Genomic DNA, 26,665 nt, shown 5'->3' with positions numbered 1-26,665 from the left:
CTCTTTCTTAAGGACTCCATGTTGCCATCATTTGAAGGAGATGATTTAAAGAGATTGGCCCAGGAGATCACTAAAGCCAGAACCTTCCTCTGGCAGGCCCAGTCATTCAGGTATGCCCTCCAAGCAGTCCCTCCCACCTGCCACATGGCTCCAGTCCTACTGCCCTGGTCATGTACCCTTGTTCCAAGGGTTCCTCCTGCCATGCTCTTTTCCCCTGGGCCCAGAAATCTGAGCACTGAGGGGACCATATTCTTTCATTCCTGTCTACTAGGTCCCAGTTCCAGAAGAAAAACAATACATAACAAAGGTCATGTGATTATTTTGTAGAGAAGTCATCTCAGGTAAGGGGATGGACTCCCCATCCTTTGAGTGTTCACTAAGGTCCAGGAAACATGCTCTGTTTTGTGGATAGTAGTAACTATTAGAAGGGATCAAAAATAATGATTCCTCTAAACAGAAAGACCATCCTACAAAGAACCACCTACTAAGCACATTTTGACCTTGAGGGCAAAGTGACCTGGCAAGCTGTGGCCCACATGCCAGGAGATACTGTTCCTGCACCAGGGCTCCCTGGAAGCTGAGGGAGGAAAGGCTCTGCCATCCCAGGATCTACCCTAACATTCACGCCCTACATTCTAGTCACAAGATTGTCTCTTGCTGGGAAGCCCTGCACCAAGCTCTTTCCCTGGAATATCCTTCTTGCCATCCTCTGCCTGGTGACTCCTGCTCATTCATCAAGGCACAAATCAAATGACATCAGCTCCACTCTGAAGATGTCTCTGGGACCCATCAAGAGCTGGGAGCCTCTAGCCTTCCTCCCATAGCATCCTGAACAAACATCTGTCTTTACAGATGTGACACCACTTACTACACTTAGCACTCCATGTCATGCTTCCTTGCTCCCTTCATCAATTCTTCTGCTTAACCATGCATTCTCTTAGCAAGAGGCTGGTGTCTTAATCATCTCTGGGTCCCCATAACCTGCTATGGGTAGATATGTAGTAAACATGGAGCATGCAGCTTAGTTGTAAGAGCCCAGCTCTGGAAACCAGAGGCCAGATCCTGGTCCCCTCACTCTGTGCATCCCACCATCCTGGTCCAAGGGGCTGTGCATATCCACCATCAGCCCATCCTGGAGGAAGAAGAAACATGTGAGCCTCATCACCAACCTCCCTCACTCCTGGCTCAACCAAACTGAATTGAGTCAGCTCTGGAATCCAGTCCAGAGAGAGTGCTCTACTCAAGCATGTGGGAATTGGATGGGGTCTGCTGGCCCAGTTCCACCATGTACATATGAAATGAATGTGTCATGTAGTATGTGATCTGGGGTCATTTTTTAAGACAGAAAAATTCCTTCTATTTAATAGGATCAAAATTACTTTTAAACTGAAGTGATTATTTACACGTGTGTGAATAAATTTTTGGTGAGATAAAATTTTATTAAAAGACTCATTCAGAATGTATGAAGAACTCCAAATCAATAAGAAAAAGATAAACATTTCAGCCTTTTTAAATTGACAAAAGACTTAAATGGGCAATAGGTATAGGACAATAGGAAAAGGTATTCAACAAACTTACCTGTCAGTGAAATGCAAATTAAAACCACAATGAGATACCACTACACACCCACCAGTGTAGCTAAAACTAAAAAACTGACAATATGAAGATACAGGGCTATTGGAAATCTCATACATAGCTGGGGCAGGGCAGGGGGACATGTAAATTGGTTTAACCACTTTGGAAACTGTGTGGCAGTTTCCACTAAAGTAAAAAATATGCATATTCTACACTGGCAATTCTACTCCAAGAGAAATGAGTGCATATGTTCGACAAAAGACACATTCCAGAATGTTTCATAGCAACTTTATTCACAGAAGCAAATATTGCAAATAATATAAATGTTCATCCATGTGACACATTTGTACAATGGCATACTATACTACTGGTCAATTGAGAAAAATGAATTGACATCTGTATTCAACAAGATGCATCAATCTTATGAGCAATATTCGGCAAAAGAACATGAAAGAGCACATACTGTATAACTCCATTTACATGAAGACAAGAACAGGCAAAACTATTGTTGGTAATCTAAATCAGAATAGTGGGTACCTGGTGTGTGGGGAGGGCACGCCAGGCTCACACAGTGGCCATCTGGTATGCTGGTATGCTGGAGATGCTCTCTCTTGATCTGCGTGGTGGTTACATTAATGTATAAGTAGGTAAAATTTCATCAAGTTGTTTAAAAATACAACAATTGGCTTAACAAGGCTTGGCTTTGCCCAAGCTCCAGGAGGGGCTAAGGGAGACAGCAGTGACCACGGTCCCTGACACAGTGGATTTGTCTGGCCACTGTCTTGGACAGCTGCCCTTCTGAATCACCTCCACACAGAGAAGATGGCTAGTGGTAGTTGTAACTTTTCTAGAGCTGTGATAACAAAATACCACAGACCAAGTGACTGAAACAACAGAAATTTAGTGCCTCCAGTTCTGGAGTCTGGAAGTTCCAGGACAAGGTACCAGCAGGATTGTCCTCCCTCTGAAGTCACTGGGATGGGTCTGTTCTGGGCTCTCCCAGCTTCTGGTAGTTCCTTGACTTGTGGCAGCCTCACTGCAGTCTTCACGTGGTGGGCTCCCTGTGTGCATGCCTGTGTCCAAATTTCCCATTATGAGGGCACCACTCATACTGATTAGGGCCCTACTCTAGTGTACTTCACCTATAGTTACATCTGTAAAGTTTCTTTCCAACTAAGGTCTTATTGTGTGGTACTGGGAGTTAGGAATTCAATGTATGAATTGGAGATGGGGCACAAAACAACCCATAGACACTGTGTTATAAACTACACTTCTTGGCAGGACACCACCAACCAGCTGCACAAGGGAATATGAGTTCTCTGGCCCTGCTGATGGGAGAGGGGGGCTGATATTTGTGAATGAAAGGATGAACCAGAGACATGGTTTGTGAAGTGGTAAAGCATAGGACCGGGGTTTGAATTCTAATCTCTCATGTAGTGATAGCAGCTACCACTGGTTGAGCACTGACTGGGCAGGCACTGCACTCAGCATTCTGCATATACCTCATTAGCCACAAGCCTCACAATGTCACAGCTGTAAAGTACACACCAGTTCTACTTTATGGATGAGGAAACTGAGCCTTGTAGCTGACCAAAAGCAGAACAAGAAAGTGGCAGAGCCAAGATTTAAACCCAAGGCTGACCCCACACCTTGCCCACTATACTCTGAGCCCCTTTCATCTCTCTGAAATGGTTTCCCTGCCTCTAAAATTGAGCTAAAACAGAGTTATGAGGGATAAGCAAGATATCTTACCCCCTGCACATAGCATGTGCTGGCTAAGATTTAGTTTTTTCTCTCCCACACTCAGCTGTGCCCATAGGCCATTCTTATGGGTGAAGCCTTTCCTGTGGCCCTCATCAAATCAAAGTAACCAGCCCTCCTGCTGAGTTGGCCTTCTGGGCACAGGTCCCTCAGTTCTATCAGAGCAGCTGTGCAAGCTGTCTGCACATGCCTGCCCCTCGCTCAGTTTACTGCCGCTTACAAATGAGTTTTTTAGCGATGGTGTGATCCATCTGCGTCCTCCTGCAAGGAAGAGAAAGGCCAGCGCTGAAGAAGCATTCCTTAAGCATGAAATGAAGGCACTGGAGAATGGGTGAATCCAGAAACTGGATGGAAGAATGCAGGAAAGGAAGGGTGGATGGGTGGGAGGGAGCAAAGGAAGACATAGGGAGTGAATTATAGATGCTCGATGGAAAGACAAATGGATAGATGAATGAATGAATGGACAAAAGAATTTTTTTTAATAGGGAAGGATGGATGAATAGAGATGGACGGAACAATGAGTAGGATGATGGATAGCTGAGGAGTGAGGGCTGGCAGGATGAACAAAGGAACGTGCTAGAGACTAGATGGGTGACTGTGAGCAGGACAAGGCCGGGCATGCAGTGACTTTGCACGTTTTCTCACCGGTCGACTACCTTCAATATCCCCTCAGTGAGAGCCTGTGGATCTCCGCCGTCTGTCGAGAACCGGCGGGAGGAGGCGCTAGGCAGTCAGGGAGCCCGGCCCGCCCCGCATTCCGGTTCCCTACCCCCCTACCCCCGCCACACCTCCCCAGGAGGTGGAGCCGCTGCAGCGCCAGGCTTTCCAGTGTCGCTGGCGCGGGTGAGACCAGCGAGAGACGCGCGGCAGTTGCAGCTCGCTAGCACTAGCGCCGGGAGCCCAATCACGGGGAGCAGGGCTAGGTGAGCGCTGCTGGCAAGCTGGGGGCTGCGGGAGGTGGGAAGGAGAACCGGGCCTGAGCTTCGGGCACTAGGACAGTCTCGGTGTTGAGGGGCACCCGCTTTTGCCGCCCGGAGAGGACTACCGGCCCGGGGTGGGTCCCAACCCCCTTTCACCAAACCCTGCTTTGAAGTCACCATCTGTGACTCCATCGAAGTTTACAAATGTTCTCTGAGCCTCAGTTTCCATCTCTGCATGCTGGGAACAGCAACCTCTACTCCCCAGAACCAAAAATGCAGCAGTGTCCGCTGTCAGTAGCCACAGCACTCACTCCCAGATGCAGCCCTAAGGGACTTCCCCTGCTCCGAGGCTGTTACTGAAGGCTGGCTTGGTGCCCGATGCAGTTCTAGGTGCTGGGAACACCCGCCGACAGGGTCCTCCTGGACGGTGATCTAATGGTTTGCCCGGGCATTGCCATCCGCCCTCTCAGGACCTCCCTGTGAGGTTCACCGTGCAGCCAGGGTTATTTGGGTCCATTTACAGCTGTAGATACGTATGTGCTGTTAGGTCTTTAAGCATCTTGCCCAAGGGTGCACCCAGAAAAAAGGTACGCAAAGGCTGTGCCCAGGCTATGCCACTAAAATCATCTCATAGGATAGATCTTGGCGTGTCTTCCCCCTGTGAAAACCATGTCTGCCACGGCTTGTACAGGGCATGACTTTAGTCCTCACTCAGAGCTTTGGAGAACAGGGCAGTGACAGAGGTAACAAAAAGATCTAGTCCCTACAGCTGTCAGGGCCCCTGTCCCATGGCCACTGACCACCAGCAACAACCATGGGGTTCATCATTCAGTCACTCAGTCACACCTGTTCTTTTTTTACAGTCACTATCTTCCACTTAGAGCAGAGACTTACCTATTTCTGTATCTACTGGGCCTGGCACACAGTGGGCCCACAGTACATGTTCCTGCTGTCATTAGCGATGATGATGGTGTCTGGCCCCTGATCCAGCCTCATCCTCAGGTGCAGCAAGAGGTGGGACGATGATGGTGACAGTGACTGACAGCCTAGCTTGCTTCAAGTCTAGAGTGAGGAGGACAGGCTCCTCAAGCGCTAGCCCCTGAGGCCCACAGACCTAACTCTGAAGCCTGGGGTGGGCCTGGGCAGACCTTGTAGTGCTAGCCACTTGTATTGCTAGAGGATCTGGGAGAACCAGAGGCAACAGTTACCAGAATGGGGCTGGCTGCAGCATTTGGAAGCATGTGCAAAGTTCCAGGGCAGAGAGCCCTTTTGGATCCCATGTAGATTCCTCCCTCGTCGTCCTTCTCCCCTTTCGTCTTTTCTCCCCCTCGTCTTTTCCTCCTCCTCCTTCAGGAATCCCTCTATAGCTCCCCAGTCAGAAAGCAGCCACCCCCCCAATCTGGTGAGGTTTGATGTGATTGGATCTGTCTTTCTCTGGTATTACATGAAAACTGGGATTTTAAAGAACTAATAGAGAAGTCACAAATACTTGGTGTAAACCTCATCCATACAGTGTGACTTTGGGCCTTAGTTTCCCCAGCTGTAAGATTTAAGACTTGACTGCCTTGTCTCTGATTCTCTCTGAGTAAGGCAACAGCCGCCTTGGAAGTTCTAAAGATTCTGAAAGAGACAAGTTTTCTTTGAACCTAGGAATTTCCCTTGACCCCTAGGGGTCTGATCATCCATGTGACTTGAACAACTATAGAACATACCTTCTATTTTTCCCTACAGGTGGACAGATCCTGGGTCCACATGGCTCAGTAGAGGATGAAGCCCAACCCAGCAGGATCCTCTCCAGAGGCCTGTAAAGCTGCAGGCCAAAGGGAGAAGAACTGCCCTGTCTGCCAGGCGTGGGGAGGGGTCTCAGGCCCAGGGCCTGAGTCAGAGCCTGGGCCCCCGTCTGGTGCTGCTTCGGGACCTGGGCCGGGACCTGGTGCTGCTTCGGGACCTGGGCCGGGACCTGGTGCTGCTTCGGGACCTGGGCCGGGACCTGGTGCTGCTTCGGGACCTGGGCCGGGACCTGGTGCTGCTTCGGGACCTGCGCCTGGGCCTGGTGCTGTTCTGGGCTGTGGGTGGGGACCTGTACCTGCGGCTGCTTCAGGTCTGGGCCCTGGGCCAGGAGCTGCATCATTACCTGGACCAGGGGTAGGGTCTGGGCTCAGACATGGGTCTGGGACTTGTCCCAAATCCAATGAGCCAATGACAGCCCCACCACCAGCATCACAGCAGAAGATTCAAGCCATACCTATGGAGGCTCCCAGGCAGAAGGTTCTGGTAACTGGAGGAGGAGGCTACCTGGGCTTTAGTCTGGGTTCCAGCCTGGCCAAAAGTGGCACTTCTGTCATCCTGCTTGACCTCCGCAGACCCCAGTGGGAGCTGTCCCCAGGGACTGAGTTCATCCAGGTGCAGCGATGAGGGTCTTTGGGAACATGTGGGGGCCCTGGCTGGTGGTGGAGGTCCAGAGACAGTATCCAATATGAAACCAGTGGCATGGCATTAAAGAAGAGCACAGGCTGTTTAAGCTCCAGCTCTTGCCCCGGTACTTCCCAGCTGGACAGCCATGGCCACAAGGCTCCACATCTCTGAGCCTCCTGTCATCATCCAGAGAAAGGGAACACTACAATATCTGCCTCACAAGGGTCTCATGGGGGCTTGATAAGAGTGCACAGGACACATCGAACACAGCCCCTGTGACTCAGCTTGACAAATGGGGCTGAGGGTGGTGATGACATCCTGTGGAATCATAAATCCTGCCCCCAGCCGTCCTGGTCCTACATGTGCTTAGCCTGGGTGGGGTCAAAGAGCCAGGTCTAGGACCCAGCAAGGTACACAGTTGGTATTTCTGCCTTGGTCTTCAAACCTCCTACTCCATCTCTTTTTTCTGTGTTTCAGGCTGACATCCGAGATGAGGAAGCCCTGCTGCATGCCTTCAAAGGAGTGGACTGTGTCTTCCATGTGGCCTCCCATGGAATGTCTGGTGCTGAGAAGGTGAGTACCTCACATGCAGTACCTGGAGTTAACAGACTGGGGTCAGATCCTGGCTCTGTCCCCTGGCCTTACCTTTGGGCCCGTGTGTTCATTAATACTTCTCACCTACCCCAGGAAGGGTTTGGCTTATACCCAGCCTGCATTTTGCAACATAGGACCAAATGCCAGTTCTGCTGCTTCTAGCTATATGTGTGACCTAGAGCAAGTTAACATAACCTCTCTGAGCTTCCCTTTCTTCATCTGTAAAGTGAAGATGTTAACTAGTACTTATATCAACAGTACCTATCAAAACATACTCATACTCTCTGACTCAGAAGTTATCCTTATTTGCATATTTTTAGCACTGTTTTTGATAACAAAGCAAGGAAATAATAAAAAAATGCCCTTCAGTGGGGGACTATTTATATAAATTATGCTATATCCACACATGAAGTCCAAAAGAATGAGGTAACTCAATATGTGCTGATATTGAACAATTTCCAAGTTGTAGAAACAGTGCTTGATATCTTCCTGTTTGCTCAAAAAAAACCTAATTAGGGTCAAGATTTATACACTCACACATCCATATGTGCCAATATTAATAAGTGTAGATAACCTCTGGAAATAGACAAGACTGGAAATGTGGTTGCCTCTGGGGAGGGCAAAGGGAGATGGAAACAGGAGTGGGAAGGAAGTCAGTTTCCTTTTCACTGTAAACCCTTTTAACTGAATGATTTTTAACCTTATGACTGAATTACCTGTTAAACAAAGAAAACCGTAGCAAGAATAAATATAGTTTGAAAGTCAATGTAGGACCCAACTCCTGGTATGGATGTAAGGATTAGATGACATGTAAAGCTTTGTCCTGTCTGTGGCACACAAGCTGCTCTCACTGAAAACCAGCTGTTTTTATATTTCACTCTTCAGCCCCTTTGCAAGGGCATGAATAGTGTTGCTGTGTCCATCATACAGATAAGGAAACAGACTCCTAGGGTGAGGAAACAATCCAACACATTTTGAGTCCCTTTTCTGTGCCAAGCACTGTCCCACCTCCTCCCATGGGGCTTATTTCATCCTGCCGACCACAGAAAGAGGTTTGCCCTCACCTTCCAGATGAAGAAGCTGACAACCAGAGGGGGACAGAGCCTCCCCGACTGCCTAGGAAGACAGTGGCAGGGATGGGCCCAGAGCCCAGGGCTCTGCTCTTGGCCCTCTGAGAGCCCTGCCTCTGAGCTGGACATTCTACAGTCCCCACCCTCACAGCCTTGGTGACAGGGAGGGAGGCAGCTCTGCGACTTTCCCACCTCATCTTGTCTTTTAGCTTCAAAAACAGCAGATTGAGTCTATAAATGTCGGTGGCACCAAACTGGTGATTGATGGTAGGCACTTGGAGCTGAGTGTGGCCTGCCATGCGTTTGCTGCCTCTCCTGCCCCCCACCTATCCCCACCCCACAGGGCCCTAGAGGGCCTGTGGGCAGCATGTCCTCCCTGTGCTGCAGACTTGCCCAGAATCCTGCATGGGGTGAGTCAGTGTGGTATTACATGTCTGGGGACACGGGGAGCAGAGTTTGCCCTCAGGGCATAGGGGTCAGGAGTAAGCAAAGTCACTGAAGAACCAAAATAGAAGATCCCCATCTGGGCTCTCTGGGCATGTTCTGCATCTCACTTTTCTATCTGATTCTAGAGTGTGTATTTTTGTGTGACCCCACTGAGTGAGACTTTCTTCTGAGCTGTCCTTAGCAAGGTAGATTAGGGACCACAGCCACACTGAGGAGGAAGAGTGAGCTGACATGCCATCAAGGATCCCACAGAGCAGAGACTAGACCCATATCCCAAATTAAACAAAGGATGTCCTTCCCTCCTGAGCAGCTGTACATTCAGGGAGGGCTCCAGGGTCCAGCAGCTACTCAGCCAATTGCCTGAACACATTATCTTTGTGTGTCTGACTTTCTGCATCTGTCGCCATAGTTTGTGTCCGCCAGCGGGTTCCAAGGCTCATCTATACCAGCACCGTCAATGTTGCTTTTGGTGGGAAGCCCATAGAAGAGGGCGATGAGGACTCTGTGCCATACTTCCCTCTGGAGAAGGTACCTAGCTTCTAGGAGAAGTGAGCTGGGCCAGTGGGCCTGGGACAACAGCCCACAGGAAGGGATGGGCGGAGCCAGAGTCATTCCACAATGTAGTGTGATCCCAGGAAGAAGGGGTCCCAACACTGGGTGGCACAAGCCCTCTTCTATTTTACCTGGTCATGCTAACAGCAACTTTGAAATCAGATAGACCTGGCCTTAAGCCACTTTCCCTGACCCCGGGCAAGTCACTTTATTCTGAGCCTGTCTTTTCTTCTTCTTGGCATTATGCATACCCTGTGAGGTTGTGGAGAGCAGGAAGTGAGGTGGTGTATGCAAAAAGACCATGTGAACCCTGAAGAGCTATGTGTGACACCTCTAGCATCAGTGCCCCAGAGGAGGCATCTGGGGCTGGCAGGAGCCTCCCCGAGTTGAGGAGCCCTTGGTCATGTTATTGCCCTGAACTCAGCTCCTCTCCCCGAATTGCTCCTGTGGCTTCCAGCCAGAGGGAGAAGAGGGGTAGTGGGGCTTAGGGCTTGGCCATTTCCCACTACAAGTCCCCAGAATCCAACCCTTATGTGGGCTAAAGCCAAGGTCAGCCCTGGGGCTGGGCTGGGACCGGCTAGGCTGTGTAGGCCTTGCCTGCAATGTCATTGGCTGTTCTGCCTGCCCTCTGCCAGCACATGGACCACTACTCCCGAACCAAAGCCATCGCCGACCAGTTGACCCTCATGGCCAATGGAATGCCTCTCCCAGGTAAGTCTAGTGGGGCCCTGCTCACAGCAAGTGTGTGTGCCCCCTGCTGCCTTCCCTGAAAGACATATGTGGTTCTAGCTTTTAGCCAACATGTTTCTGAGGTCCATTTTCTTCCAAAGGACACTTCCCCAGGGCGTTGGTCATTCATCATTCAACAGATCTGAGCACTTGCTATGCGCCCACCCCCTACCAAGGATACAGCCCAGAAAAAGTCAGGCTCCAGTCTCTGCCCTCACAGTGCTCATGGTCTGATGGGGAAAAGACCAGATCAGAGTGGTTCCAGTTTAAGGCCCTCTGTAGGTAAAAGAGCGCACAATTATGAATATGGAATGAGGTAAAACACTTTGGAAGGGTGGTATGCAAGTGAAGGGCCCTAAAGCTTAACCATCAATAACTCCCAGAAAAACTGGCCTTGTGCCTTACAGCATCACCTTTTTCGGCTATAGAGAAGTGGTAATAGAATGTGGAGAGGTGGCAGTATGACCACAAACTGACATCCAGCTGAACTGAGTTCAAATCCAAGCTCCACCAATTCTTAGCTATGTGCTCTAGGCAATGTATTTATCCCCTGCCTCAGTTTCTTCATCTATAGGGAAATGTAGATGTTAGTGAAATCTACCTCAAAGATTCTTAACATGAGGATAAAATAATGATGGGCACTATTAAAAGGTAGAATGTGGACAGTCTGTGTTTATCAAGTGCTTACTTCACATGACAATTTTATAGGCAAAAGTCATAATAACTCTTCACAGCATCTGTAGATCTCTCTTGCTTTCCAAACTCAGGAACCAGATACATTCATTATTTGCTTTCCAAAATTCAGAAACTAAAACAAATCAGAGAACTCAGTTACCCTTACTACCTAAACTCAGGGGCCAATTGGATTGGGAAAGCGAGGGATGCTTGCAATTATAAATCCCTGAAATTCAGAGAAGAAAACTGAAGCTGAGAGGTTACCTGACTTAACTAAAGTCACACAGCTATTAGGTGGCAGAGATGGGATATGGACCCCTTCTCTACCCCAGGAATCTAATACCAGAGCCTAGGGACTAACCATCATGCTACACTATAGCCACAGTTGACGTAGTCTCTCTGAGAATGAGCTCTTTCCCCCCAAATCCTCTCCACCTTACCCTATCATCCTGGGCCTATCAGGAACTTCCAGCTGTGTTCTCCTAGAGGTTTGTCCCTGTGCAGTTGAATTCTCTTCTCTACCTAGGGCATACCCTACTGGACCAGCAGCATATAAGCCAGACACCTAATCCTCTGGCCAATAATTATTTATATGAGCATTCCCAGCTTCCCATGATCAAAAGAGTCATGGATACCCTGGGCCCAGCACCTCTGTGATGTGGCTGCCCAGTGCCCTAATGGCCAATGGCACTGCAACCTGACCTCCTCCCTCCATGTCCAGGTGACCCAGAGTTTAAAATTAGCTGCGGGCTGTTTACAGAAAAGCTTACCTGATACCTACCTTCCAGGAGTCTAGCCACCATCACCCTGGATGATTTCCAGTCTTTACTACACAAGCTGGTCTCTGAGACTCTGCCTCTAACTGAGCATGGAGGGCGCTGGTCCCTGAGACAGAGTCTAGACATGTGCAGACCCCAGCTCAGCATGAACCTGACTATGTCCTCCTGCCTCTGGGTACATTAGTGTCCTGGGGCCATCAGGACAAATTGCTACATGCCTGGTGGCTTTAAACAACTGTACTTTCTGCTCTCACCACTCTCAGAGTCACAGCCAAATGTCTGAGCTCAACGTGTCAGTTGGGCTGCACACCCTCTGAGGCCCTAGGGGAGAACCCTTCTCTCTCTCTTCCATTCATTCCTTGGTGTGTGGGTGCATCGCTCCAGTCTCTGCTTCTGTCTTCACAAGGCCTTCCCTTCTCCCTCTGTCTCTTCCCTGAGTCTCATAAAGATACTTGGCATGGGATCAGGGCCCACCCAGATAATCCAGGATGATCTCATTTTGAGGTCTTTAATGACAAGTACAAAGATTCTTTTTCCAAATCAGGCCATGTCCTCAGATTCTGGGACATGGACAGATCTTTCTGGACCACCACTCAATCCACTACACTGGACCACACTGCTAAGTAAGGGTGTTGGATGGGGAAGCAGTCAGGGTGTTTGACTACAACCTGGAGACACTGGCCCTGGCTAATTTATGGGAAAAAGGGGACTTACACTGGAAGTATGTGTGATAGCTTCTGGAAAATATATTTCCAGAAAAATGACCACCAGGGCTTAAAAGGGACAGGGTTGGGGCAACCTGGGGAGACCTGGGTAGCAGGAGCTGATGATCAATCTTTTGGGTAAACCTACTCCTAGGAGTTTAGGTCCCAATGCCAGAGATGTTGGAGTCACATTCCTGCATGAGAACATGTCACTGGCCCAGCTTGGATGCCATGGCTGTTACCTCAGGAGACAATGGCACATCTAGACTAACAGTCTCCTAGACTTCATGCAGAGGGGGAGGGTGTCCCCAAAAGAAGGTGGACTTCTGGTCTCAGAAGATAGTCTATACTGGGTTTTCCAAACTGAGGGTGTAGCTGCTTGGGATCCCCAAGCAGAACTTGGTACAGGAGACTCCATCTCAGTTAGGAGTTGGAGTTGGCAGTTGAATAATTTACAAATAAGAAATTTTTCAGTATGTAAATCTTAAAAAACAAATGGAGTATATGAGTAAATTGAAAATTTTGTAGGCTTTCTTAATACTTGAAAGAAATAGCCCTGGCTGGATAGCTTACCAATGTCGCAGGTTTGATCCCCTGTCAGAGCACAGACAAGCAGCAACCATAAAGAAGTGGAATGACAAATCAATGTTTCTCTCTCTCTAAAATCAATAAATAAAAAACTAAATATTGTGGCAGCTCTTCAGGCTACACCCCCAGGCTTCCCCAGGGGAGAGAGATAACACTCACCACCCTGCCTGGTGGGGGCTCCCTGGCAGAGAATTTGAGAAGCCCTGGACCCAGCTCTCTGTCTTGGTCTGGGGGACCCTGCCGGCACAGGGCAGCAGTAAGAGTTAGGGGGGCAGGCATTTGTGACGATGGCTCTAGTCTTGTCCTTTCTTTATGTCATATCACCAGGAGGCAGGGGTATTAGTGGGAAGAGCCTGGGCCTTAGCCCCCCATCTCAGCACCACTAGGCCAAACTGTGTTCCCTTAAGCAAATCACATCCCTCCTCTGAGCATGGACTCAAAGAGTTGCCTTGAGGGAGAAAAATTGAGGCTTACCAGAAGACTAGGCACAAGGTAGAGCTCCCCTAAAAGTCATCATAGCCCTTATGTAACTGATGATCAGAAAAAGGAAACAACTATAGCTCTTGGCACAAGGGAGTATGGGCCTGTGCACATCTGCAAATGGGTACAGTAGGGAGTTAAAGGAGGTCATGACTCTCAAGGGGCATTCATACACCTGCTCCAGCTCTTATCCATTACTGGCCCATGAGCAACGTAAGGGCAGGAACCATTCTTGATCACCTTTAGATTCTCCACAGCATACATACATCCCAATGCCCAGTGCAGAAAGCAAGGGGAGAAGGGGAAAATCTCTGAACAGTGTTTGCTAAATGACTAACTGTTGACTGAGAGAATAATTAATTGAATGAGGAAGTCCCAAGGGCCTGCGTTCCCTGTTAACCTGTCCATGACCAGGAGATATGGACAGTCATTCTGTCCCTCTCCCTGCTAGTCTGTCTTTCCCCTGAATGCCTTCCCCTGTGTCCTAGGAGGAGGCACTCTGCGGACGTGTGTGCTCCGGCCCCCAGGGATCTACGGCCCTGAAGAGCAGAGGCACCTGCCCCGTGTGGCGGTATGTCCTTCCAGCCTTGGGTCTGAGACACAAGAGGAGCCTGGGTCGTTCTTGTGGGTAGGGTCATCCCAGCCCATGGTCACTGCATCAGTCTTGGGACAGTGTCCCTAGCCTGGGGCCCTTAGTTCTAGAAGGTGCCCAGACCCCATCAGACCCACCAGGAACAGTTCTCATTGTCTGCCAGCCAGGCCTAGGCATGGGTGGCAGGCACAGAGCTATGGATCCAAGGCTGGGAACAAGGTGGCTTTAGTAGGTCCTGTCCTCAGATTTCTCACAGCCTGGTCAGGGAGACAGTTGCTATGGTCTCAGATTCAGTGTGGTAAGGGCTGTATAGAGGGAAGAACAAGAAGATGGGAGTACATTAGAGAGGGAAAGTCCAGGAGGACTTCCTGGAGGAAGTGATGCCCGAGCTGTTTGTAAAGAGAAGCAGAAACTAACCAAGGAAATGAGGTGGTAGAGAGAAGGTGATGTAAGCAGAAGAGGGGGCTTGGGCACAAACCTGGACATGAGAAAGATTAGTGTTCTAGGTTTGGGGACAGATCAATAAACAAAACAGACCACAGTTCCTTTCCTTGTAGGGCTTACATTCTCACACAAGGTGATATATAATAAACATGGTAAATAATGAGGAGTGTTCAAAGGTACCAGGTACTACAGAGAAAAATGAAAGATGTTAAAGGATGAGGAAACTGGGAGGGCTGGCAGTCAGGAGTGTCATCAAGCAGGGACATCTGAGCATCAATTTAAGGGGATGAGAGTGCATCACACAGGAATCTGGAGGAAGAGACCTCCAGGCAGAGGGAACAGCAAGCTCAAAGCCCTGAGATGGGAACCTGCCAGCAGGTTCCCAGAAGGAGGCAGGGCTGGAGCCTGACAAGCAAAGAGGGTTTGTAGTCCGAGAAAAGCTGGTGCCAGATCAGAAGGGGCATTGTAAGAATTGAGGCCTTCAGCCTGGTGAGATGGGCATACCAGGAAGTGCTGAGCAGGAAGACATGTCCTCTGACTTAGGGTTTAAAAGGAACCCCTGGCCTCATGGAGACCAGCAGCAGGGGACTCATTAGGAGGCTTTTTGGGGATCCAGGTGAGAGAAGAGAGTGGCAGGCAGGGTGATGAGAATCGGTCAATTCTAAACAGAGTGTAACAGTTGAGCCAGCTGGAATTGCAGGTGAGCTGGATGGGGGTGTGAGAGAAGGGAGAGCAAGGTGGCTCTAGGACTTTAACCTGAGCCTGGAGCACTGTCAGTTCAGATGGGAGGGAGAAGTGAATTGAGGGAGAGGAAAGGTCAGGTGCTCGCTCTGGGACAGCCAAGTTTGCATTGTCTGCCAGACAACTGAAGGCTCCTGGTACATGGGGTTGGAGCAGAGGGCTCTGGTCTGGAGCTAGAAATTCAGGACCCATCAGCAAAGAGATGAAATTTAAAGCCACCTAGGCTTGGGTCAGTGTTCACTGCTCCTCAAACAGTCTCCCCCCCACCCACCCAGAGCCATATCAAGAAAAGACTGTTCATGTTCCGATTTGGGGACCGAAGGACAAGAATGAACTGGGTGCATGTGCACAATCTGGTGCAAGCACACGTGCTGGCAGCTGAGGCCCTCACCGCAGCCAAAGGCTATGTAGCCGTGAGTCCCCTGCAATGCTCCCTACTCCTCCTCCCCCCACCAAGGGCTGCAGGCAAGTGCCCATCCCTAAGGGATTCCTGGCTCACATACCTTTCTCCCCATCTCAAGATGGCTAGTGGGACTGTTGTCCAGGGACGCTTGGGGAGGGGTGGGGGGCAGCAGGGAAGGGGGTCTTTATAGAGCATCATTAGTTTCTAGCAGTGAGCCTGTGAGGTAGGTGTTGTTGACCCCAGATGTTGGTCACCAAATGCTAAGCATTTAACATACACTGTCTTATTTAATCTTTGTAACAGCTCAAGAGATCCCATTACTATGCTTCCATTTTTCAGATTAAGAAACTAAGGTACAGAGAGGTTAAGTGACTCTATCCAGGTCACACTGCTAGTCAGTTCCAGAACTGAAAGGGAATTGCGCAGGTCTGTCCAGGAATGAGGACTGACTTTTTCTCCTCGGTGGCTGCTTAGGAGAACTCGGGTGTTGGGCAGATGCTGGGAGCCATCTGAGAGGCAGAGTCAGGTGTCCAGCATCTATCTGCCTGACTATTCCCCTTTGCTGCCACCCCCCCACCCTCAGAGCGGTCAGGCATACTACATCAACGACGGGGAGAGCGTCAACCTCTTTGAGTGGATGGCCCCACTGGTAGGTGCTCATATGCCTCACCCCCACCTCAAGTGAGAATTCAGGGATTCCCCACCTCTTCCCTCCCTGTCATCCTTTCCTACTTCTTAAAAATCAGAAGATTTCACATTCCAAACCAGTTCTGGAAACAGTGTCCACTGGATGACATTGTCACTGACTGGAGCTGAGCTGTGGCTTCCCCTTTGGGAGGCTTTGTGCTCCCTCGATTTGCAATAGTCCCTCCCAGACTGCTTCCTGATTGATGCTGACTGCTCACCCTGTGGAGTTTTCCTTGTGATCCATAATACTGTGTGGTGAAACTCTCAAAGTGGTAAGTAGAAAGTGGCCTGAAACACGAAGGAAAGTGTTGGTCCTGGGGCCTCCTGATGACAGCCCCTTCCAGAACCCTGGCCACCTGTCCCAGAAGCCCACAGACTCCTTCTGGGGCCCAGACAAAGGGGCTACAGATGCCTGTGCTGAAAGATACACCCTCAGGGCACTCAGGCCCTGGCACGTCAATTTTTAACAACTTTATTGAGATATAACTCATATGCCATATAATTCACCCACTTAAAGCACACAATTCAATGGTTTTTAGCATACTCAGAATTACGCAACCATAGTACATTTTAGAACATTTCATTACCCTCCAAAAAAGGAACCCCCCCCAAAACTGTGTCTTTTAGTGGTCATTTTTCCCCCTGCCCTAGGCTACTGCTAATCTACTTTCTGTCTGTATAGATTTGCCTGTTCTGGGCATTTCATATAAACAGAATCATTCAGTATGTGGTCTTTTGTGACTGCCTTCTTTTATCTAGCATAGTTTTCAAGACTCATCCGTGTTATAGCATGGATCATATTAATAATTATTCTTTATTGCCAGAAATATTCCATTCTATAGATATCATACCTTTTGTTTATCTATTCATCAGTTGATACAATTTTGGGTGTCAGTTTGGGGCTATTATCATAATACTTCTATGAACATTCATGTAGAAGTTTTTGTGTGTACATGTTTTCATTTTTCTTGGTTATGTCCCCATAGAATATATAGGAGTAGAATTGCTGGGTCATATGGTATCTCTGTATTTAATCGTTTGAGAAACTGCTAGCTAGACTGTTTTTCAAAGTGGCTGTACCATTTTACATTCCCACCAGCAGAGTAAGAGTTTCCAGTTTCTCCACATCCTTGGCAACATTTGTTACTATTAGTTTTGTACAAGTGAAGACCTATATATAATTTATGCTGTGCCAGCCCCTTTCTTCATGCATCTTCTACCACCCTCCACACATAGACTGTTTTTTCACCCTTTAATAGCAATTTTAGAAAAATCAGGTTCTACACAAGTGACTTGGAATGTCTTTGGGTGTAGGTAGATGTAAATAAAAACAATATGAGCCCTGGCTGGGTGGCTAAGTTGGTTGGAGTGTCATCCCATGCACCAAAGTTTGCAGGTTCAATTCCCAGTCAGTGCACATACCTAGGTTGAGAGTTTGATCCCCAGTCATGGTGCTTGCAGGAGGCAGCTGATGGATGTTTCTCTCACATCGATGTCTCCCTCTCCCTCTCCTCTCTCTCTTTCCTCTCTCCTCTTCTCTTTTCTCTTCTCTCTGTTCCCTACCCCCTTTCTTCCTTCCTCTCACTCTAAAATCAATGAACATGTCCTCAGGTGAGGATTTCAAAAAAATGATTTGAATGATCCCAAGTTAACACCCCTCTTCTGCTGCCATGCATTCAATTCCTACTTGACTTTTCCAAGTCAAGGTGTGGATATCATTTCAAGACTGGCTTGGGACTGGAGCAGGGTGGGTGGGCAAGGGGCCAGGAGGTAATTCTGTTGGCCTAGGGTAAAGGGAACATGTGTCCTTTCCACAGTAGCACCTGGAGGACTGTTTTCATCTCAGACCATGTTTCCTTGCAGTTTGAGAAGCTGGGGTACAGCCAGCCATGGATCCAGGTGCCTACTTCCTGGGTTTACCTGACAGGTAAGAAAAGAATATGTGTATCAAAAGACCTCCATGTATCAGGTAAACATGCATTATCACATTTTAAACCCAGGTCCAGGACTAGGTGGAGGTGAGTGAGTGCCTGAAGGCACAGAGTTTAAGGAGACCCTCATTCTCAGCATCCAATTGCCCCAAGCCTGATCTGCACTTGACTGACCCCAACACATCATTCCCTTCACTCTAGTCCTGACCATGTTTAAACCCTATTCCATGCCCTGGCTGGTGTGGTTTAGTGGATTGAGTGCCGGCCTTCAAACCAAAGGGTCCCTGGTTCGATTTCCCTATCTACGGCACCTGCCTGGGTTGCTCGGCAGGTCCCCAGTAGGGGGTACATGAGAGGCAACCACACGTTGATGTTTCTCTGCATCTTTTTCTCCCTCCTCTCTCTCTCTCTCTCTCTAAAAAAAAAAAAATACAAAAAAAAAAAACAACAAACCCCCAACAACAACAACAACAACAACAACAACAAAAAACACCAGGACCCTATTCTACTTGGCGTTGGGTCCATTGTAAAGGTGAGGCAACTAGGCTCTGATAGGCCTTCCCACCATGCCACAGTGAAAAGCAGGAGAGGCAGAATTCACACCTGAGCGGCTGACTCCACAGCCCTGTGGCCTGTGCTAAAAGGCATTGCAAGTCAGGAGGAAAGGGGGCCCTGCGACTGTCCTGTTCCCCAAGGTCACCCTGAAGTTAAGGCTGTTTTTAGACATGTGGAGGTCCTGTTTTGACCCTCAATTCTTCTCCTTACCCTGAAGATCAGTCTCTACTCATAACCCCAGCACCCCTCTACTGGCCTCCCTCCAGCTAGAATGTAGAGCAGGTGTCAGGCAGGAAGTGTTCTGCCCAGAGGACAGATGGCCCTCAAGACACAAGTGGCTGTACTCCTGAAAAAACTTGACTAGACTTGTACTTTAATTGCACTGGATGCTTGCACACTTTTATCCACTGGGCACACAGGTGGGATGGCTTCTCAAGCACAGCATCACCACAGTGACTGACACTCCTTTACCTAGCTAAGAAAAGATGAGCCACGGGTCCTGGCAGTTTTAGAGGGCTGTATAGAAATCCATAGTTCCTGGGGAGAATCACCTGGGAGCTTTTAAAATATAAAAATGCCTTAGTCACACTCCAGAACAATGACAGCATTAGTGCGAAGCAAGGGGACAGAGGAAACATCAGTATTTTTAAAATATATATTTTATTGATTACGGTATTACAGTTGTCCCATTTCCCCCCTTCATTCCCCTCCATCCTGTACACCCTCTCCCACCCACATCCTCTCCTTTAGTTCATGTCCATGTGTCATAAGTTCTTTAGCTTCTACATTTCCCATACTATTTTTGCCCTCCCCATGTCTATTTTCTGCCTACCATCTATGCTACTTATTCTCTGTACCTTTTTCCCCTCTCTCCTCCTCCCACACCCCTGTTGCTAACCCTCCATGTGATCTCCATTTCCGTGCTTCTGTTCCTGTTCTAGTTTTTGTTTTAGGTGTGGTTGTTAATAACTGTGAATTTGCTGCTGTTTTACTGTTCATATTTTTTATCTTCTTTTTCTTAGATAAGTCCCTTTAACATTTCATAACATAAGGGCTTGGTGATGATGAACTCCTTTAACTTGACCTTATCTGAGAAGCACTTTGTCTGCCCTTCCATTCTAAATGAAAGCTTTGCTGGATAGAGCAATCTTGGATGTAGGTTCTTGCCTTTCATGACTTGGAATACTTCTTTCCAGCTCCTTAGCATCAGTATTTTTTAAAGTGGTCCAGAGTGCAACCCAGTGAGAACTATTACCCTAGCTTCCTTCTCTCCTACCCAAGAAAGCAGATTGGAACAGAAGTGAGTGAGGCAGACATTACTGTGAGGTTGCTTTGAATCTCCTCAGTCTGTCCTTAAAATGTAATAACAACTACTTGTGACACATTTCTCAGCCAAATAAAGCACCCAGCATGTGCTGAGAACTGCTGACTTAAAGGTCCGAGGGCAGAAAATTTTTGCAAAGTGAAGACTTTGCAAAATGTCTAGCAAGGCAAATAATGCCCCCAACTGATATGTTCCTGAGGGCCCCCCTGGACGTTGCCTAGAACCTGGCAGCCTGGTCATTGGTCCCTCTCTCCCCACACAGCCACGGTGATGGAGTACCTGCATCTGGCCCTGAGGCCCATCTGCAGCATCCCACCACTGCTCACCCGGAGTGAGGTAAGCTGGGTGCTGCTGGGGGAGCCCTTGTGTCCTCTGGGAATCCTCACTTCCCTTCCTGCCCCTTGTCCACACTCCACTCACCCCTCTGACATCATAGCTGGATGCTTGTCTAAGGTCTTAGAACTTTCCATGTGGGCCCAAATCTAGTGCTGGCTTCCTTCATAATCATCCAGCCTCTGGGCTTCTGCTTAGGCTGTGCTCTCTTGATCTGAAATGTGACAGCTCCAAGCTCATTCCTCATCACTGCATTTCATCAGGCTTATCTTCCCAGTCAAACTGGCGGCTCCAAAAACCAGGCTCCATGACATTTACTGTTTAAAATGCCACCAGTCCTCACCAACTCGTGCCAGCTCTCAATGCACACACACAGCCTTGTGGTTCTAGCTTCACCATCCATGCTCACTGAATAATAAATGTGTATTAAGTACCCACTCTGTACAGAATACTGTTTTCAAATGATGATGTAGTATCTATTTGTACTTAAAGAGGATGTTTTATTACAGATTATAAACTTTATAGGTGTTTGGTGTTATTCACAAAGTCCTTCCAGTCTACACTCTCACTTGATTTTCTCTGATACCCTAGTAAATTAGGAAGGCCAAAAAAGTTATGAATATGATGTCCTTTTCTGATGAGAAACTGAGGACTAGAAATTTACTGACTTGTCCAAAGTCGCACCATTCTGGAATTGGCTTCACACTCTGCTTAGTTCTTTCTGATTTGGGGAATGGAGACTGGGCAACAGAAATAATCAATTTCCTACTGTTTCTCCTTTGAACCATCCAAACTAGCAGAGGAAAGAGAAAAATGAAAATAGTGACCATCTTTTGAGTGGCAATGATATGTCAGGCTGTGTTTATCCCATTTAATCATCACTTCTACTCTAGATGTATACAATATATTATATTATCATCTCCATTTACAGGGAAGGAAATGAGACACATTGGTGAAATAACCAGCCCAAGATCACTCATTAAAGTTGTGGAACTGATATCCGAACCAGAACCAGATCTAAATGATTTCAAGCTTAACCACTAGCTTGTGAAATTAGTCAGGAATCACATCCATGTAAAATAGCTGTCAAGATGCTGCTGAATGGTAGGCCAGGGGTCTGGCTCCCTTCCTCCTTTCACTTGTGCACAGATCAGGGGCAAGTTTCTGGACAATGTGGCTCTGGCGCCCTCTGCTGGTCAGTCTGTGACACACCAACGAGCCCTCTAGTTTGACTTGATAGGCGTTCATTCATTTAAAATATATTGTGTGCCAGGCACTGTGCTGAGCAATGGAAGCAGGACATGTGAAGGTAGCCAGTGATGCAGGTTGTGAAAAAAAATTCACAAAAAGAAAATGCAGAGAGAAAATATTATTAACTTTCCAAGGGAGGAAAAGTGCTTAAGTGTGGAGAGATACACTAGCAATGAGATGTAGGCAAGTTGAGTTTTTATTGGATTGTAAAAGGGTGGAGGGCACGGTTTGCTGTTGTGTTAGGGGTGTTGCAGCACACGAGGTTTCAATTGGTTTTGCATAAGCTGCAGTTTGCTCCAGTGTTATCTTTTGCTGGCAGCTCTGGGTGGTTGGTCACGTTCTGTTCTCACTTCCTAGTAATCTCCAGTCCTGGACACAGATGCTCAGAAGAGTAAAATGGCAGTCATGTTTAACAACGTCATAGGCCTACTCGGCAAATGGCACCATGACAGCAAATGGCACCGACTTTGTCCTTTCAAGACATAGTCCTTAGCTCAAGGACCTCACAGTCCAGAGGGGAAGAGCATCCAGTAAACAAGCAGCTCAACACATTGTGATAAGGGGGAAGTTAGGAAGAACTTCAGGTCATACACAAGGTGCACCTAAGCCAGTTCTGAGGAAGTTAGGGAGGCTTCCCATTGGAATTGAGATCTAAGCCTGATATCTGAGAATACTGTGTTCCAGAACCCTGTTTATCTAGTTCATAGCTGTATCCATCACCCCAAAGCCTGAACTTAACTAGCTGGGGCAAAAAGGGACAAGAACTGACTTCTCTGCCTCTCTCCTCCCACAAGCGTCTAAGACCCTGGGCTTGACCACACTGGCTGTTTCAGTACCACACGAGAATCAAGCAGCTGGCAGGCCCTTCCCGGGGTCCACAGAGGCTGGCATCCTCTCAGTCCCAGCATAGCACAGAGAAGCAGGAGCTGGAAACTGGTTCTTTGTGTGACCCTGGGCAAGCCACTTAATCTCTCTGATCTTCAATTTTCAAATATGTTGAGGTGGGGATAGTACCACAGTACCACCTTAGAAGATTAAATGAGATTTAGCCCAGGTCAAGTACAGAGTGTGAACTCTGAAACTGATAACTACTTTATTGATAACTGCTTGAAGCTTATAACCTTCAGGCCACCTGGCCACAGAGAAACAAAGCTCAAGAACAATCACCCCTACATAATTGAACTCCTCTTTTGGGGAAGCTTAATCAGTGAGGGTTGAAAGCTGCACCCTGGGCCCTGCCTCAGTCTAAGACTGAGGACCAGGAAGACAGGAGCGTTTCCTGGAGGCATTTTTCCGGATAGCCACACCCAGGTCACGTAGTAATCAAGGGCCTCCTATGTCACAGGATTGTACTAGGCCACCTTTGCTTTTGGGGGACTGTGCTCAGTAGTAGGGTGGGGAAATGCAGAAAAAAGCATCCTGAAGGCGGAGTCCTGGAGGGAAATAGGAGAAAGGAGGTCCTCCCTGAGGAGGGCTGTGTCCTTTTATAGCCGCGGAGGTTACTTCCCACCTGGACTAATCCCGCCCCTCAACTGCCGGGCCTCTCTTCGCAGGTGCACAGTGTGGCCGTAACGCACACCTTCCAGATCGCTAAGGCCCGTGCGCAGCTCGGCTATGCGCCAGACAAGTTCAACTTCGCGGATGCCGTGGAACGATATGTACAGTCCACGGCGGCGGGGCGGCCCCGTGGCTCCACAGCGCGGTCACTCCTGCGGCTACTGCTCGGGCTGCTGCTGCTCCTGAGCCTGCTCGCCCTTGTCCTGTGCTTCCTAGGCGGGCAGCGGCCCAAAGTCTGACCGTCTACCGGGGTGAGCCCCGCCGTGGACCCACCCAGGCGGCCCTCAGGGTTTAGGCAAGTCCCTCCCTCGTCACAGGAACCATGGCCACGCCCCTTCCCCCCTTCTGGGTCTCGGTCCTACTTCTCCCTCCGGCCCGGCCAGGTTAGCGAAGAGATCCTAGCCTTAGGCCTGCTCCCTCTAACGGTCCTTCTCCCCATCTCTGCCCAGTCCTGGATCACCCCGCTTCTCCCCGGCTCGGATTCCTCCTTTTCCTGGGCCTGCGCCCAAGCCCACCCTTCATTGCTCCTCCCTCTGGGTGCGGTATCTCCCTTCTGCTACGTGCCCCATCCTGGCCCCCGCCCCTTCCGCTCTGCTTCCGCTCCTGCGGGCAAAAGACCTAAGGGAGCTCCCGGGCCTGGCCTCGGTCGGCTCTAGTGGGTGGGGCAGTTGCCCAGTTTTCTTGTCTGCTGCAGCTACCTTACGGACACTGGACCCTCCTCGCTGCCCCAACCTCTGGGTCACTCAACCTAGTAAGCACAGCACCAGCAGCGACGTAAAACAACAAAACTTTTATTTAAAAGAATTAAACTTCTCAAAAAAATACCAATATAGTTACCTTAGAAAGAATTTGAACTTAGTTGGCCTTATTTTATAATTTAGTGTTGCTTTTATTTGTTAATGAGGGGGCAGTGGTGATCACCATAATCTTTGATGTTTAAACCCGCAAAATTTCTTAATCCAGCCCTACTTTCCACAGAAGCAGTGCCTCCCTATTATTTTGGTGATTATGGATACCAAGATCAGGATGTAAATACATCCATGCATGTATCATAAAATACACATGTGGAACTGGCCCGTCAAACTGTCGACCCTGGTAAAGATGAAAATCATGAACCTGAAAAGCTTGTGGTGGAGGGGAGGAAAAGTGTTAATCAGAACCAATGTGGCCATCATGGGGGCTGGACATCTACAACTTGTGTTCTCTCTCGGCTGAACAATGAAGAAAGTTTGTGAAGTAGCTACAAAGTGTATCTCTTCATTGCTAGGTTGAACTGTATGTGTGTATATAATTTTTAAAAGCTCAATAATAATCTTTTATGTCTGTTTAATGCTTGACAATTTGAAAGGGCTTTCATCTATATACTTTCATTTAATTCCTAGGGCTACCCTTACAGTGGAGTCTATTATTCTCTTTTTGCAGGTGAGGAGGAAACTGGGGTTGTGTCTAACATCAAAAAAGTGGTGGGGATTACATCTCTGCAGCTGGGGCAATTTGGAGGAGCGGCCCCAGGCCCACTGGCTTAAACAAGATACATGGTCAGTTTTGCTGTTCTGCACCTGGGCCATGCCAGGCTTGGGTAGAGCTCTAGGATCTACCTCTTTCTCAACTCCAATTGGGGCTGGAAGTCCTTGGGCTCCCTTCTTCTTTAAACACACTTGCATCTAAACTCACCTGCTCTCACCTTCTTCTCTCTACCAACCCTGAGAAATAGGTTCTTAGCACAGAGAAAACAGACTTTTCCTGTTCACATGACCGTCTGGGTCTTTTGTCTACTGGCAAACCTCAGCTTCTGAAACCCAAAAGCAAAATCAATTTCTTGGGTTGTTTTTTTTTTGTTTCTCTAAGTCACCTCTTCCTTGATACTCTGAAGGTATGATGTCTAAAACCTGGTCATGGAAACAGTGTGGGTCATTGTGCCAAGGAAGCTTCCTTTCTCTCGAGTGTCTTTACCCAGAAGAAAAGAAGGCAACACCTTTAACCAACAAACTGAGTCCAAATGAGCATTTTAGAGGCTTCCCAGAAAACTAGCCTTCCAGGAGGTTCTAAGAGGGCAAGTAGGAGGTCCAAGCTTACTTGTAGACACTATGCAGAAACATGAATACAGAAAAGAGAGTTGTCAGCATGGACAGCCCAAGGTGACATAGCCAATCACTGTGTGTGCTGAAGTTCTTCTCTACTGTTTTAACATCCTCCAGCCTTGTCCCTTGGCTCCTCATTCCCCCTCCCACTCTACCCGTTCCCAAAACTAAATTTTGTGCTCAGTTGTCTACACTAATATTTTCATTTCTTCTCTTAAACCCATTCCAAAATGATTTTAATCAAGGTCATTGATGAACTTGCCCATAAATCATAAATCCAATGGATATTTTTCAGTCTATATTTTGCCAAGCCTATTAGGAGAATTCAACATAGTTGGCTACTCCCTCCTTCTTGAAATACTGTGCTTGGTCTATATGACACCACATATGTTTTCTATCTATGTCTCTGGCCAGTCCTCCATCTTCACTGGCTTCTCTCCCATTGTCCTTCCTTTAAGATTATGTTTGTCAGGACTCTGTCTTGGCCACTCTGCTTCCTGTGTGCACTCTTTGGGTAACTTCATCCATTCCCATGGCCTCTGTACCCAGTGCCCCCTAAATCTGTATCATTTGTGTGGAGTGTTCTCTAAACCTCCAGACTTTTATGTCTATCCTCCTACTCAACCCCTTGTCCCACAGGCATCTCAAAATGAGAATCAGTATAAATCAAACAGAAATCATCTATCTTACAAACCACCTCCTCCTCCTGTGTTCCCTCCTATGGGGAGAATAGGTACCACCAGCCACCTGGTGGCCCAAACTCAAAACCCAGCATCACTTTTAACACGTTCCTCTTCTTCATGTCTTCATCAGTGAGTTCTGTCATATCCATCTCCAAAATGTCTCTGTGCCCCATCCCTTCAGCCCAACACACTGCCACAACCATGGTACAAGCTGCTTTCCTTTTTCCTAGACAACTGCTATGGGTTTTAAAGGAAACCTCTTGTTCTTGCTGCCAGAGGGAACTTTCTAAACCCAAAATTGGAACATGGCAGTCTCTGGCTTGAAACCTTTCAATGAGTTCAGGATCAGGTTCAAAGCCTTACCTTGGCATTCATGGCCCTCCTTGCCTTACACTTCTGCCTCATCTTTTGCTATTTGTCCACTGCTGGTCTCTGTCCAGTTCCCTGAGTTGCTTTCACAGAATCTCAGACTTACCAGGAGCCCCACCCTCTCCCCTTCACTTGGCTAATTTTTCAGTTTCAAGTCCCAACTAAGTGTCACTTGTTCCAGTGACCCTGGGCAAGGTTAGCATTAGCATAATGCACTGCATAACACCCCTCAGAGGTGTAATTAATGAGATTACAATGTCTATAAACTGTATGAGTGTGAAGATACATCTGCCTTGTTTGTTCTATAGCCTCATGACAAGCTTGGTTTCTGGCCCATAGTGGATCCTTCATAAGTAGTTGTTGAATGAATAAATAAACGAGGGACCCTAAATCAAGACTGAAGACCAAATAGGAGGTGGATCTAT

General features: G+C 48.2%; 2 protein-coding genes and 1 long non-coding RNA gene across 4 annotated transcripts in view; 2 read left to right on the top strand and 1 right to left on the bottom strand.

The window, feature by feature from the left end:
* The window catches only part of VWA3A (von Willebrand factor A domain containing 3A), a 59,959-nt gene extending 58,519 nt beyond the window's left edge, over positions 1-1,440 (top strand). For both annotated transcript variants that reach the window (XM_036021392.1, XM_036021394.1), the window contains exons 32-34: positions 13-110; positions 272-341; positions 458-1,440. In XM_036021392.1, the coding sequence (XP_035877285.1) occupies positions 13-110; positions 272-302 (129 nt within the window). In that variant the 3' untranslated portion in view covers positions 303-341; positions 458-1,440. The remainder of the gene's footprint in view (positions 1-12; positions 111-271; positions 342-457) is intronic.
* Positions 1,441-4,188: 2,748 nt separating this feature from the next.
* SDR42E2 (short chain dehydrogenase/reductase family 42E, member 2) lies at positions 4,189-26,525 on the top strand. Its single transcript, XM_036021395.1, has 12 exons — positions 4,189-4,259; positions 5,988-6,659; positions 7,149-7,244; positions 8,545-8,602; positions 9,192-9,310; positions 9,970-10,045; positions 13,778-13,860; positions 15,342-15,479; positions 16,053-16,118; positions 18,020-18,083; positions 20,229-20,302; positions 23,104-26,525. The coding sequence occupies exons 2-12, from the start codon at positions 6,024-6,026 to the stop codon at positions 23,344-23,346; spliced, it is 1,653 nt and encodes a 550-aa protein (XP_035877288.1). The 5' UTR covers positions 4,189-4,259; positions 5,988-6,023; the 3' UTR covers positions 23,347-26,525.
* Positions 17,780-23,279, bottom strand: LOC118499626. Its single transcript, XR_004902131.1, has 2 exons — positions 23,130-23,279; positions 17,780-18,076 (listed from the first exon to the last, which is right to left on the bottom strand). It is a non-coding gene; the product is annotated as an uncharacterized LOC118499626 (long non-coding RNA).
* Positions 26,526-26,665: the final 140 nt, after the last annotated feature.

Source organism: Phyllostomus discolor, chromosome 3, assembly GCF_004126475.2.
Source record: "Phyllostomus discolor isolate MPI-MPIP mPhyDis1 chromosome 3, mPhyDis1.pri.v3, whole genome shotgun sequence".
In the NCBI taxonomy this organism is placed as follows: Eukaryota; Metazoa; Chordata; class Mammalia; order Chiroptera; family Phyllostomidae; genus Phyllostomus; species Phyllostomus discolor.
This window is presented reverse-complemented; position numbering and strand designations above follow the sequence as displayed.

Coding starts and splice junctions, on each gene's coding strand:
- SDR42E2 (XM_036021395.1), top strand. CDS start 6,024: ATGAAGCCCAACCCAGCAGGATCCTCTCCAGAGGCCTGTAAAGCTGCA. Junction 6,660..7,148: donor CAGGGACTGAGTTCATCCAG/GTGCAGCGATGA, acceptor TCTGTGTTTCAG/GCTGACATCCGAGATGAGGA. Junction 18,084..20,228: donor TTCCTGGGTTTACCTGACAG/GTAAGAAAAGAA, acceptor CTCCCCACACAG/CCACGGTGATGGAGTACCTG.